Below are 12,411 nucleotides of genomic sequence, written 5' to 3'. Positions count from 1 at the left end.
CAATCCTTCCACAAATGTCCCCTCTTGCCACAATGGTAACACTGGGCCTTCCACTTCTTCTTCCCGTCACCCCTCTTTGAAGCTACATAAGCCTCACCTCCATAATGTGCCGGAAGCCGCCCCTGTAATCTCAAGGATGTCTCATGCAACTTATCATCAGGGCTTCGGAGGAGCCATATGGAGAGGAGAAGAAGAGAAGTAGAGAAGAGATAGAATTTAGAGAGGAAACACAGCCTGAACACAAGCACAGACTGCAGAAAATGAGATTTTATATGCAATAGAACCCAAAATCTGATCAATAGAAGACAAAATCTGCTGTGCAGAAAGACAAAAACTCACTCAAAAATTGCCAAAAAATAGCAAAAATGGCCTGAAGTAACAGTCACCCAGCCACGAGAGATGCTGAATCAACAAAACGTAGGCTGTAAACTGGAGAAAAATAGGTAGAAAACTGTCGCCAGTAGCTGCTGATGGAAAATGCAGGCAGCAGAGGGTGCATAGGCAGCAGGCGATGGCAAAACTGCAAAAAACGCAGGCTGAAACAACCCCAAAACAGATCGCCTGGCTGCGACAGCAGTCTTCTGATCAGTAGGGGTACAAAACAGTCCTGAAATCAACAAGAAAACACAGCAGGAGCACAGATCCTGAAATCTGATACCATGTCAGAAGTGGAGCAGCGGTAAAAGCATAAACATGTGCTGAAAAAAACTGTTGAAACAGAAGACAAAAAGAGAAAGAAAGAACACGATACATATGAGAACTCAAATGTATGCACGGGAAATGGAATCCATATATCTGAACACGAGACAGTCGCATACAATAGTGAGTCACTAGCTGCGTGGGCACTGGCTCCTCTCTCCACAGAGTCTACAGATGGTGAAGATGATGATGACTGAGGAGGAGCCAATGAGTATAAATAGGCTGAAAAATGGAGAGCAATAAATGCTAGTCGGCCAGCATTAATGCTAACACGGGTTCATAAAATCTCCACTGGCATAAAATGCCACACCAGAAAAATACCTAAAATACCTAATAAAAATGCCCAGCCCAGATCAAGCTCAGACTCACACATGAGCTGACAAATACTCTGCTAACACAGCATTATCACTTATGGGACCATATGTATCTATGGCTAGACAAGTGGCAATGGTACAAAGCATTCTAAGAGCTGCAACTGTGATCCCGTACATGGCTGCTAGGGTATGGCTGACATAGATGGCAACAGCAATAGCAAATATTGGAACAATTACAAACTTGTAGCCAAGTGCCAAACCAAATATGACATTGGTAGCAGCTCATGTCCTGCAAGAATCAGCAACATCCTGGACTCGTCTTTATGTATTGCTGGTGAAATATTCTATAACGTAGCCAATTACCAACCCTGCCCAAAGCCCTACTCCAACACAAAAAAATAGTTTCCAGTTTTGAACCATATTTGCACCACCATTAGGATCATATATGTAAAACGTGGATGGTAGTGCCAGCCAACAAGCAAAAGTTGCACCGAATGTCATTAAGGTGGTGGATATCAGCAATTGTCTCTTCAGTGTAGATTCAATATCCCTTAGATTTGACATCTCGAACACATCAGTTGCAAACAAGGTTGTGATGAGGCACACCACAATGCCCATAGAGCTAATGAGTAGAGGGAAGCACATAGCAGTGAAGTCATGATTTGTGCCAAATGATGACATGGAAGCCACAACAAGAGCTGCACAAGAAGCTTTAGCAAAGGAGCCAAACAAATATGAACCCATTCCAGCAATATCTCTCACATTATCACCCACATTGTCAGCAATGATCGCTGGATTTTGTGGATCGTCCTCTGGGATATTCCTTTCTACTTTTCCAACAAGATTTGCTCCAACATTTGCAGTTTTGGTATAGATTTCACCTCCAACCCTTTCAAATAGAGCCACGGATGAGCATCCAAGCCCATAGCCAGTGATGGCCTCAAAAAGGCCCTCCAAATCATCCTTGTAATAAAGTTGGAACAGTTTTATAGTGATGTATAAAACTATGAGGCCATTAGCAACAAGTAAGAAACCCATCACCGAACCTAATTGGAAGGCACATAGCAGTGAAGTCATGATTTGTGCCAAATGATGACATGGAAGCCACAACAAGAGCTGCACAAGAAGCTTCAGCAAAGGAGCCAAACAAATATGAACCCATTCCAGCAATATCTCTCACATTATCACCCACATTGTCAGCAATGATCGCTGGATTTTGTGGATCGTCCTCTGGGATATTCCTTTCTACTTTTCCAACAAGATTTGCTCCAACATCTGCAGTTTTGGTATAGATTTCACCTCCAACCCTTTCAAATAGAGCCACGGATGAGCATCCAAGCCCATAGCCAGTGATGGCCTCAAAAAGGCCCTCCAAATCATCCTTGTAATAAAGCTGGAACAGTTTTATAGTGATGTATAAAACTATGAGGCCATTAGCAACAAGTAAGAAACCCATCACCGAACCTAATTGGAAGGCACATAGCAGTGAAGTCATGATTTGTGCCAAATGATGACATGGAAGCCACAACAAGAGCTGCACAAGAAGCTTCAGCAAAGGAGCCAAACAAATATGAACCCATTCCAGCAATATCTCTCACATTATCACCCACATTGTCAGCAATGATCGCTGGATTTTGTGGATCGTCCTCTAGGATATTCCTTTCTACTTTTCCAACAAGATTTGCTCCAACATCTGCAGTTTTGGTATAGATTTAACCTCCAACCCTTTCAAATAGAGCCACGGATGAGCATCCAAGCCCATAGCCAGTGATGGCCTCAAAAAGGCCCTCCAAATCATCCTTGTAATAAAGCTGGAACAGTTTTATAGTGATGTATAAAACTATGAGGCCATTAGCAACAAGTAAGAAACCCATCACCGAACCTAATTGGAAGGCGATTTTGAATACTTTGCCTATTCCTTTTCTGGCTTTCAAAGTTGTGCGAGCATTCGCATATGTTGTGATCATCATGCCCAAAAATCCCAACACTATGGATGTCAAAGCTCCCAATATAAATGCAACTGTAGTGAAAATCGTTGTAAAGAGAGCTGGGGCACATTCTTGCTTTGGATCGTATCTGCAAGGCTGGGGCTTAGTACTGAACCCCTTCACAGATCCCAGGAACAAGAAAATGACAATAGCAAATATTCTTGCTGGGGCACATTCTTGCTTTGGATCGTATCAGCAAGGCTGGGTCGTAAGATGCACACCTCCAAAACAAACATAAAATTATAGAATGACTAAATTTCAAGACGAGTAGTTTGTATTCAAACTTTGAAGTTATTCACTGGCTTTTTACCTGAGATCTGTTAGCTATATATAGTCTGTCTATATATATATAGTCTATCTATATATAGCACCCCAATTTTCTTGTTGCGGTCTGAGCACAGTAGAAAAATAATTGCAGCCAGTAGCTTGTCACCAATAGGGAAGAACAAGGGCCCCCCCCGATAGAATCAATCCCCCTCTGCTTGTCACGGTCGGAGCAATACAGGAAAAAGATTGCAGCTGCTGCCTCAGTGGCAACATCACCTGGTTTCAACCTTGATTACTCAAGGATCCCCCTCCGGATCCGACGCCTCCTTGGATTGAGTGAAGTCTCTCAGAAGAAAAAGATGAGGATGAAGAGGAAGTGCTATGGCCCCATGCAGTTTGAGGACCTCACAGCCAAGGTCCGAGATCACTCAGAATTGCCCTTTGCCTTCCGGTGCATCCTCCTGCTTTTCTTGCATTGTTCCTTTTCTTTTCCCACACCTCAAAGTGGGTTTAAGATAATCCAGGTTGCAACTGAACTTGGGTGCAGTGAACTGTAGTTCAACCATGCCTGATAACTGAAATCCATAAAGGCAGCAACCATGCCTGATAGCTGACATCCAGAAAGGCAGCTAAACAATCACTTTACAGTGGAAGCCAAAGCTAAATCTACAGGTCATCATCAGATACCACTGCTGTTTTCTAACATAATGACTACGTCTGGTCTTCTATTTGACAGGGAGCCGAGGATTCGCAGCAGAGATTGTGCGACCGGGAAGGACACCAAGACCTAAAAGCTTCCCGTCCTGCTCCTCCGTTAGTGCTTCATATAAACATAGTAATGGATGCCACCAAGACTCATGTTATGCAGCACCAATTTTTCTGGTGTAATCTTCCACTGCAGGGCAACTTTATTTTTGAATTTAGGATAAAAATCGATTAATTAAAGATAAGTAGGGTCTGTAGGAGCCTGAGAGGGGAAGCCGTAGCAGCGAACCAGAAGACACAAAGCCAGGAAGGCAGGAGGGGGCCGGGCGAGAGAGAGCACACTGGGCTGGGTTTCCATCTCTTCATCCTCTATTCCACTTTTGAGTGTGAAGACAACACTAGTAGCAAGCTCCAGGATGTCATCAGCAAGCAAGACCTTGCCCGCTTGCTCAGAAACTTCCGTCTCTTCTCAGGCGGACGAACTCAATCTTAGTGAACATTCTGAATTATTGGAGTCCTTCTATAAAATCCCTGCCATTGACAGAGCATGGCTCCTTCCATCAAAGACAGGGAAAAAACATGGAAGCAAATCATCATCTTCATCAAGCCGATCACATCCCTGCTCCCTTCATACTGCCCCCTGCCTATCGCCCTTACAATGATGCCTCAATCGTCCTGCACGAGGTCCCTACGATCGACCTCTCGCCCTTGCTGTGCCAACAGACAGAAGGCAATACCGGCAATGACACTGGTGAGGACCAGACGCAGTGCAAGGCCTTTGTGCAGGCCTTTGTGCTCTCCTCGATCCACACCGCCTGCCACGACTGGGGGTTCTTCCAGGTCATCAACCATGGTGTCTCCCTGCGCACCCTCGAATGCCTGTGCTAATCAGGCATTAATTCAGCCTTCTCGATGTGGCACTTGAGGATCGCCGATGGCTCCGACCCTTGGCTTCACACGCTCAATGATCATGTCAAATGATAGACATGGGAATTTGATCCTGATGCTAGCTCACCTGCAGAGTGCCATGTCGTCGAGAAAGCTCCCCAGGAATTTACAGGCAACTGCTTCGCAAAGAAGCACAGCTCCGACCTACTCATCAGAATGTAGACTTGCCAACTTAGATAATGATTTCTATGTCATCTCCGACCTACTCATGCCTCCAGCTGGTCCCTGAAATCATCCAAATGGGTATAATTATAATATCTCTATGTCAGCTTGCCAACTTAGATAATGATTCAGCACTTTTACAGAACTGGACTTTTCTCCTGCACATTACTCATGGAAAACCAGGCAAGGAAACTTCTCTGAAAAAGGGACCATGAAGTTAAGCAAGAAGTCCACTACATTGAAACTAGTATTACCTGTGGATCTTTAGTTGACATCATAACGCTTCTCATGTACAGGCAATCTAGGCAGTTATTGCTTAAACTTGATCATAGAATTAGAGGCCATAAAACCACATGCCATGGGTTTTAGAGACAACTTCCTTCACCTCAAGATAAGTTGGAAGCCTCAGGCACTCTTTAAGCCATGCTTTATGAACCTTCCGAGCTACAAACACAATGATTGCAGGAGTACTTGTTAAATGGCCGTGCCTTCTGCGGAATCCCACTGCTGTTCCAAGGCTGACTCTGCGTAGGCGCTTGCTATGATATGCTCGGATAGTCATGACATCCAGAAGTGTCGAAGCTTGCCTGCCATTGGGCACCCTTTCACTTATGTTTGAGTTTAGATCCTTTTGTAGACCAAAAAAGATTCTTTTCGTTTCTTCTGCTCTAACATGAGGCCTATATGCAGGAGGCCATAGGAAATAAGCAGCACTACCTTCCGAATGGTGATGAGCACCAGATGCCAATGCTTGCAATGTAGGACCATCTTCTCCAGGAAGATGACTAGAGTTCCCAAATGACATGGAATAATCATGATCTAGTGCTGAACTCTCTGATACAGGTGAAGAAGAACAGCATACCCATGAATGATGAACCTTTGAGATGTCGATCTCCTCAAAAGGCCTGCAAGAACAGCATTTGATGTCTCAAACAAAGGTAATTCAAGAAAACAGGTAATTCAAGAGAAGTAAATGCCAAAATATCACTTTGGGTTGTCTTGGCCTTTGTTAATCAAGCGCACACTGTACAGATAAGGGCAGGATTTGCTATGAATCTATTAATAACAAATTTCAAAATAAAGAGGGTTTCCTTGTCATCTGTAGAAAGACCCGCCTTCTGGGTACATGTGATATTCGATGAATTGCGTTTGAATCGCCTCATATTTTTGGTTTTTTCTGTTTTGGGTTCTCCATCAAGAAGCCATGGTCATCATCAAGAAGACAACAGGCCTCCTGTCCCTGCCCTGCCTCCACACCCAGAAAGTCAAGACTCATTCAATCCGGAGGATAGACAGCATCCTCGCAGAAGGGTTGGGGACAATCATGGAAGAGCCAAAGGCCTTGAGCCCTTACACCTCCATTGATGCTGTGAAATCATCAGGAGAGAGAGCAGGTAATGATGATGATTTGCCAGAGTAAGAAGGCACACAGCAATTTCGTGTCCCAGGACTACCTGCTGCCTCGCACAAGGGTGCCCACCATCCAAGGTTGACAGCTCTATTCTCTCCTAAGGCTGATCTCATCTGCAAGGCTCAATGTAATAAGTCACCTACACGGCCTCATGCCATGGTGATACCCTTCCCTGCGCAGGGCCACATCGGCCCCATGATGCACCTCTCCGTCAAGCTAGCTTCGGAGGGGTTCACGATCACCTTTGTGAACACGCAGCACAACCACTCCATACTCAAGCCCATGCAGGCTCGGCTGCAAGCGCAAGGCCTCGACATACACTTCGCAAAGATAAGGGACGATAGAGAGTGATTTCTACTAATCTAACAATTTTTTTTTGAAACTCGCATTTGATTTAGCACCTCAAACTCCCTTTCAAGAGCATCAACATTGGCATCACCTTGATATCTAAGTATGCATCAAACAACCTTCCTTCTTTAATCTCTCATAAAAGGTTATCTCATGTTAATGCATGGCCATGAATGGGGAGAATGTTGGTAGTATGTACAACATTCCATCTCCATCGTCACAGATTTCAATGTGTGTGCAATGTTTGCGCTGATGGACAGAGCAAACCTAGCAAAGACATGAATGAGCTGGGTGTACTGGTGGATCTGATCGTGCGCAGCTTTAGGCTGCCGAAGAAGTATATGCCAGAGGTCCACGACTGACTCCGAAAGCACTTCAACAAGATGGCAATAGTGGAGAAATTAGTGAGATGCCCTACCTGCGGGACGCCGGACGAGGTCAAGTTCGATGTCTGTATTCAATTGTGGAGGACCCAATGCCTTCACTCTTCAACCTCCTTATGCAAACCGGTCATAGGGAATTTGAAAATTTTACAAGCAGATGGGGCAAGCTGTCGTAGGGATAGTAGTTGTGTATACCTCCATGGTTGTCGACGATATCTATTCTAGCTGTGCATTTCTGCCATATCTATTCTAGGTGCCATTCTCTATAGCATGAGGCCCATTTGACTTGCCTAAGCTTCCATGAACTTGTCATAGGGTGAATTTCAGGGGTTATTGTAGTATCTCTATTTGAGCCTAGTCTCCTTCTTGGAACAATCAAGACATTGTATGTACCACCTAGCTTGATCTTGATTGTCTTATGTAGGGAAGGCTCTCATGCATAACAGGGATAACGAGGGTAACATCACAAAACCACATGGCTTGATAATGGTCATCTTATGCAAGGAAGCTATCATGTATGACCATGATTATATCCTTGCATGACCAAGATTATGGTCATCATTTTTGTTCAAATTTTTTTATGTTGTAAAGAATTTTCAATGAAAAGCAATGAACCTGAAGATGAAAATCAAGGGAAGTCATGTGTAGCTGCACTAGTTGCCTTTGATAAGTAGTGGTTTGGCAAGCACCTTTGTAGTAAGCACCACTATTGCAAGATAAGAGCCCAAATCAATTTCAAGCTACGTACTCTAAAAACACTAGGCAAGCTGCTTGCTTTGAACTGCTATGACACCTAGGCAAGCATCTAGTATGTTATAGCTAGGTTGATCAATGTCATTAAGTATTTCCCTTGCTTTAATATATTTCAGTAGTTTGTTTTTTCACCTTCAATCCTATTGAAAGATATGTTTAGACCCTAGAGTTTATGCAAAACACCCAGCCACTTTGGAACATTGCCAATCAGAGTGTTGCTCAAATTGGTAAGATAGAATATATGCATTGAAATGACTTCAAATAATTGGTTGGTATTTAGGTGCATAACCACCACCACAATACACTCCCAAGTTGAGTCTAATATGCTTCTTGACATGAGACTCTAGGGCATAGCTGCTACTTAAGATGGATGCCTATTGAAACCCAAAACAACTTACTTGTACCAAGCTACTCAAGAGGATTACCACACAACCTACTTGTACCAAGCTTCTCAAGAGGATAGGCTAAGGAGTGTACTAGATAGCTAGGCTATGGATCTTCAACCTTCATTAATCTCACTGGATTCATAATGCCAAAATTAGGACTTTCATGTGCATGTATTTCTAGTCACTATTGCATGTTACTTGAATCATAGCATACATAATGTACAAGATAATCAAATAAATTCCTCCATCATATGCTCAGTAATTAAGGTCTGATGCTAGAAATCTTGAAATCATCCAAATTATTTAGAATCAAGCAATTACAGCTTCAATTATGCTACTTGGAAGCCTGGCTCCCTTAGCAACTTTGCTAACTCATTCAATCCTAGGTAAATAATCTCGCTTTTGCTCACATTAGTTACAACCCTAGATAGCTCTAGAAAAATTTCATACACTTTCATCAACTACATCTACTAGTTGCTTCTCTACTTGCACAATATTGGTTAGTTATTATTGGCAAAGAATTGGGAGACCAAGTGTTTTCTTAATGGTATAGGAAGCCCCTTGCTTACTCCATGTTGCACCTTCAAATCCAAATTCTTAAGTAAAGGGTTGGTGATTACGGTGGCAAAGAGTAATGGGGCAATGAGAAACCCTTTCGCACAGAAATTCCACGATTCCTCCTTGATCATCTATCATAGTGATGAACTCTTGTTGCTTCTTTTACTTCTTCAATTTATAAAATTAATTGGTTGAAGCACCAATCCCATAAGATACCATTTCCCTTAGACTAAATTTTGGCAACTTCACCTTTATGTTTTTGCAAATCCTCCATGTAATGCTCCACTTCTTTGAGAAGTTGATAAAACATCCCATTACTAGAACACTTAGTAAGAGTCGTAATAATATGCTCCCTACATTACTAACTACTAACATGCAACCCTCTTTAAAGTCAATCCTGATTTTTGCCATACATATTGATAATCTCAATGATGGTATCTATGGATCTCATCTAGTTCTACATTGGATTAGCCATTGGATTGTTGGTTTGTTTCCAAGCATCCTTTAGCTATAGGTTGAATCCTTCCCTTAAATCTAGAAAGGAGCTGTTGAAAGAGAGGGTCTTCCATTTCTTTCTCCTACTAAACTCATCTAGTTTGTAAGGGGCTCAAATAGCTTTTGATAACCATTTGTGCTTGTATGGATGCTAGGTATATCTCACACTTCAGGGGGGGATTGAGGGGGGGGGGATTTGAGTGGAAGAGAATAAAATGTTGATCCCCTTGTGGATAAGGCATCATCTCACATTAGCCCCCCAAAAATGAAGTTGAGCCTCATATATGTCCTACTGAATTTGGAGGATCATGTATTAATAACTCCATCTAATGTTTAGAAAAGCTACCCAAATTATTAGGTCCATCTAGCCATAGATGATTGGTCATCAAGATTGAGGTATTCTCACGTTCCTTGATGGGATTTATTTTACTTATCTAATTAGCAAAGGTACCATACTATTACAACATAAAAAAGCAGCTTCCTTTTATTATCATGTTACATAGGGTCCATTAACACAACATCTAGCACATGACAAACACTTTGGAAAACAACATTCTATTGCACAAAAGATAATATAAAAAAACACTATTCCATGAAGTAGTATAAAATCCATCTCCCTACAGAGAAAACAATTTTCTAGCCTAGGATGTGAGCTTCCAACCCCATAAGATTGGGTTGTATGTGATTACACTACTTCTGTCAACAACACACAATAGGGAACTTATCAACTTAGAGCCATGATAAGCTTTCCTCAGCATTAAAGGTATCCTATATAATAGGGTCACTTGGCCTTTTGCCTTCTCAAGCACTCATGTAATCAAAAACACCTATCTCCTAAAAGATCATGGGATCCCAACCCACTAGTGAGTATTTTGGCATCTTATAGGATGCTAAGGCATATTGGGATGGAAATGCCAATGGTTTGAACTACAATGATAAAAATTTTGTCAGATTGTTCCATGAAAAATAATAATTTTAGAGAATAATTTCAAAATATTTGTTATAATTAGACAAAATGATAATTTCATAGAGTAATTTTAAAATATTCGTAATAATGTTTTTTGGGGCCATAAATATAATTGTTGGGATATGATCTTCACAAGTATATATGAATGATCTTGCTAAAAATTCATGTGTCTATTATTTCAAAGGGTAGAGAAGGGATATGATAGTGCTCATGAATTTTCTTGAGTTGTTCCAAGATTTTTGGGAGCTTTGAATTACCTCTAAGGCTTGACTTATAGGAATAAGGGCTGGAGCAAGTTAGGAGGGATTAGAGGGTAGCATAAATAGACTTGTCATGGATGTTACACTTGATGTTTGTTATGACCACAAGATGATACTAGCCAAATAGGTGCCTATAGGAGAAGTTGCTACACAAGATTGCACACATCATAATTTTTGAATTGCCAAATGCATAGCATGATTGAAATCCTCACGGAGAGTACATTAAGATCCTCTAGGGGTTCAGCCTCTCTTGTAGAGATTCAAACCTATGGTTTTTTACCCAACATGGAAGTTTTAAGATGTGTAGGAGAGAATAGCCCAACATGCTTTCCTCCCCTCCTTGCTTTTTATAATACTCTATTTTAATATTGGCCTGTTGAACATGTTCTTAGCACAAAAAGCATGCCTTTCTTTTAGCTCTCTTATTTTTTCTCAAAAGATAAATTCTAATTTTTTCCAATCTTAATTTGTTCTTCTTTTCCTCTTGTGTTTTCCTTTTATTATGATGCACTTTCAATGTTCCATTGAGAATTTGCAAGAGTTTCTACATTGTTTGAATTATTTCACCTACCTTTGAGATTGGTGAGAATTTGATATGCTCCCATCAATACTTTTCTATGGAATTTCTCAACTTCAAACCCTAATAAAATGAGAATATCCAATGAGGATTTCTTTATTTTGGAGCACTAGTTCTTTGTAAAGGTAATATACTTCCACCCTTGTAAGGCTATTTAGGTGTAGCCTTCTTGTTATTCAAGTCACCTCATAGTGAACCTTAAAGTAGCTTCATATCTATCATGTTGCAAGCTTCCACATAGAGCTAGCTACAATAGTTGGCAATCACTAGAATCCTTGGTACTTATATTTTTTTGTTAAGACATGAAGTTTATAAGTTTAGTGCTAGTTTGAAAGGTGATAATATTTCATCATACAACTAGCAATGTAGGTTGCTTTATTTTCTATAGCCACATGTTTTAGGCAATACAATTTAGATTTTTCTCAATATGGCTACGCGCTTTGCCTTGGTGGTTCTTTTTTTCCATGTGCACTTCCATGACCAATATGGTCATGCACTTGGTAATGTGCTTTCCTTTTTAATATGGCTATCTAATTTTCATGATGGGGTATATATGATTGTGTGGTTTTCTTGCCATGCACTTTGAATGTTTGCTCTTGTTGCTCATTTGGACAGTAGGGAATATGACGTTAGTGTGTGGAGTTTCTATTTAATCCATTGGTGCAATATGCTTTTTTCTCACTAATATAATCATGAGCTTTGCAATAAGATGGATGTCATGGCCATGATATATGCTTGGTCAATGTGGCCATGTACTTTGCTCAACATTGTAAGTGTTATTGTTGCTAAATGCAATGACTCTATTGTTGGGGCCACACAATTTGTGTTATTCATGTATACTAAACATCTTTCTTTTAATTTTATTTTTTGTTATTGTGATTACCTTTCAATAATTGTGGTCTTGCTTTTGTGTCAATGTGAAAAGCTTAGCTGTGAGTAAGTATTATACAAATGTAAATGCCTAATCAATGAATATTTATTTACTAATTATACCTAGAAAAATCATGAGTTCCAAGTTAACTTGATAGAATATCTATAATTCCCTAGTTAGAGGATAGTACCTGCTAGTTATGACTAGTAAAAAGTAAAATTTTCTAATTAGGTTGATATTATTACTAGTTATACAATAACTTGCTAGATAATGTTGCTAGATAGGGCTTCAATTTTCTAGATACTATCTAGGAAAAGGA

General features: G+C 40.9%; 1 protein-coding gene across 4 annotated transcripts; it reads right to left on the bottom strand.

Moving 5' to 3' along the window:
• Positions 1–1,993: 1,993 nt before the first annotated feature.
• LOC148027977 (protein NARROW LEAF 1-like) lies at positions 1,994–6,863 on the bottom strand. 4 transcript variants are annotated; one of them, XR_015692669.1, is made up of 4 exons: positions 5,801–6,863; positions 5,469–5,670; positions 3,312–5,146; positions 1,994–3,222 (listed from the first exon to the last, which is right to left on the bottom strand). XR_015692669.1 is itself a non-coding variant. In XM_087689668.1 (3 exons), the coding sequence occupies exons 2-3, from the start codon at positions 5,643–5,645 to the stop codon at positions 5,108–5,110; spliced, it is 216 nt and encodes a 71-aa protein (XP_087545794.1). In that variant the 5' UTR covers positions 5,646–5,670; positions 5,801–6,863; the 3' UTR covers positions 3,274–5,107. The 4 variants fall into 4 exon arrangements, 1 of the variants encoding a protein (XP_087545794.1); XR_015692670.1 differs by lacking the exon at positions 1,994–3,222 and having other exon boundaries at positions 3,274–5,146; positions 5,801–5,988; positions 6,199–6,863; XR_015692671.1 differs by lacking the exon at positions 1,994–3,222 and having other exon boundaries at positions 3,274–5,146; positions 5,338–5,670.
• Positions 6,864–12,411: the final 5,548 nt, after the last annotated feature.

The sequence above is a fragment of the Lygodium microphyllum genome, chromosome 12 (genome assembly GCF_053477565.2).
Source record: "Lygodium microphyllum isolate KBCC chromosome 12, Lygodium_microphyllum_v1.1.10, whole genome shotgun sequence".
In the NCBI taxonomy this organism is placed as follows: Eukaryota; Viridiplantae; Streptophyta; class Polypodiopsida; order Schizaeales; family Lygodiaceae; genus Lygodium; species Lygodium microphyllum.
This window is presented reverse-complemented; position numbering and strand designations above follow the sequence as displayed.

Bases quoted from the DNA above. Each gene is read 5' to 3' on its own strand.
- LOC148027977 (XM_087689668.1), bottom strand. From the start codon at position 5,645: ATGACTATCCGAGCATATCATAGCAAGCGCCTACGCAGAGTCAGCCTT. The intron at 5,147-5,468 runs GTGAAGGAAGTT...GGATGATTTCAG, and splicing joins GGCTTCCAACTTATCTTGAG to GGACCAGCTGGAGGCATGAG.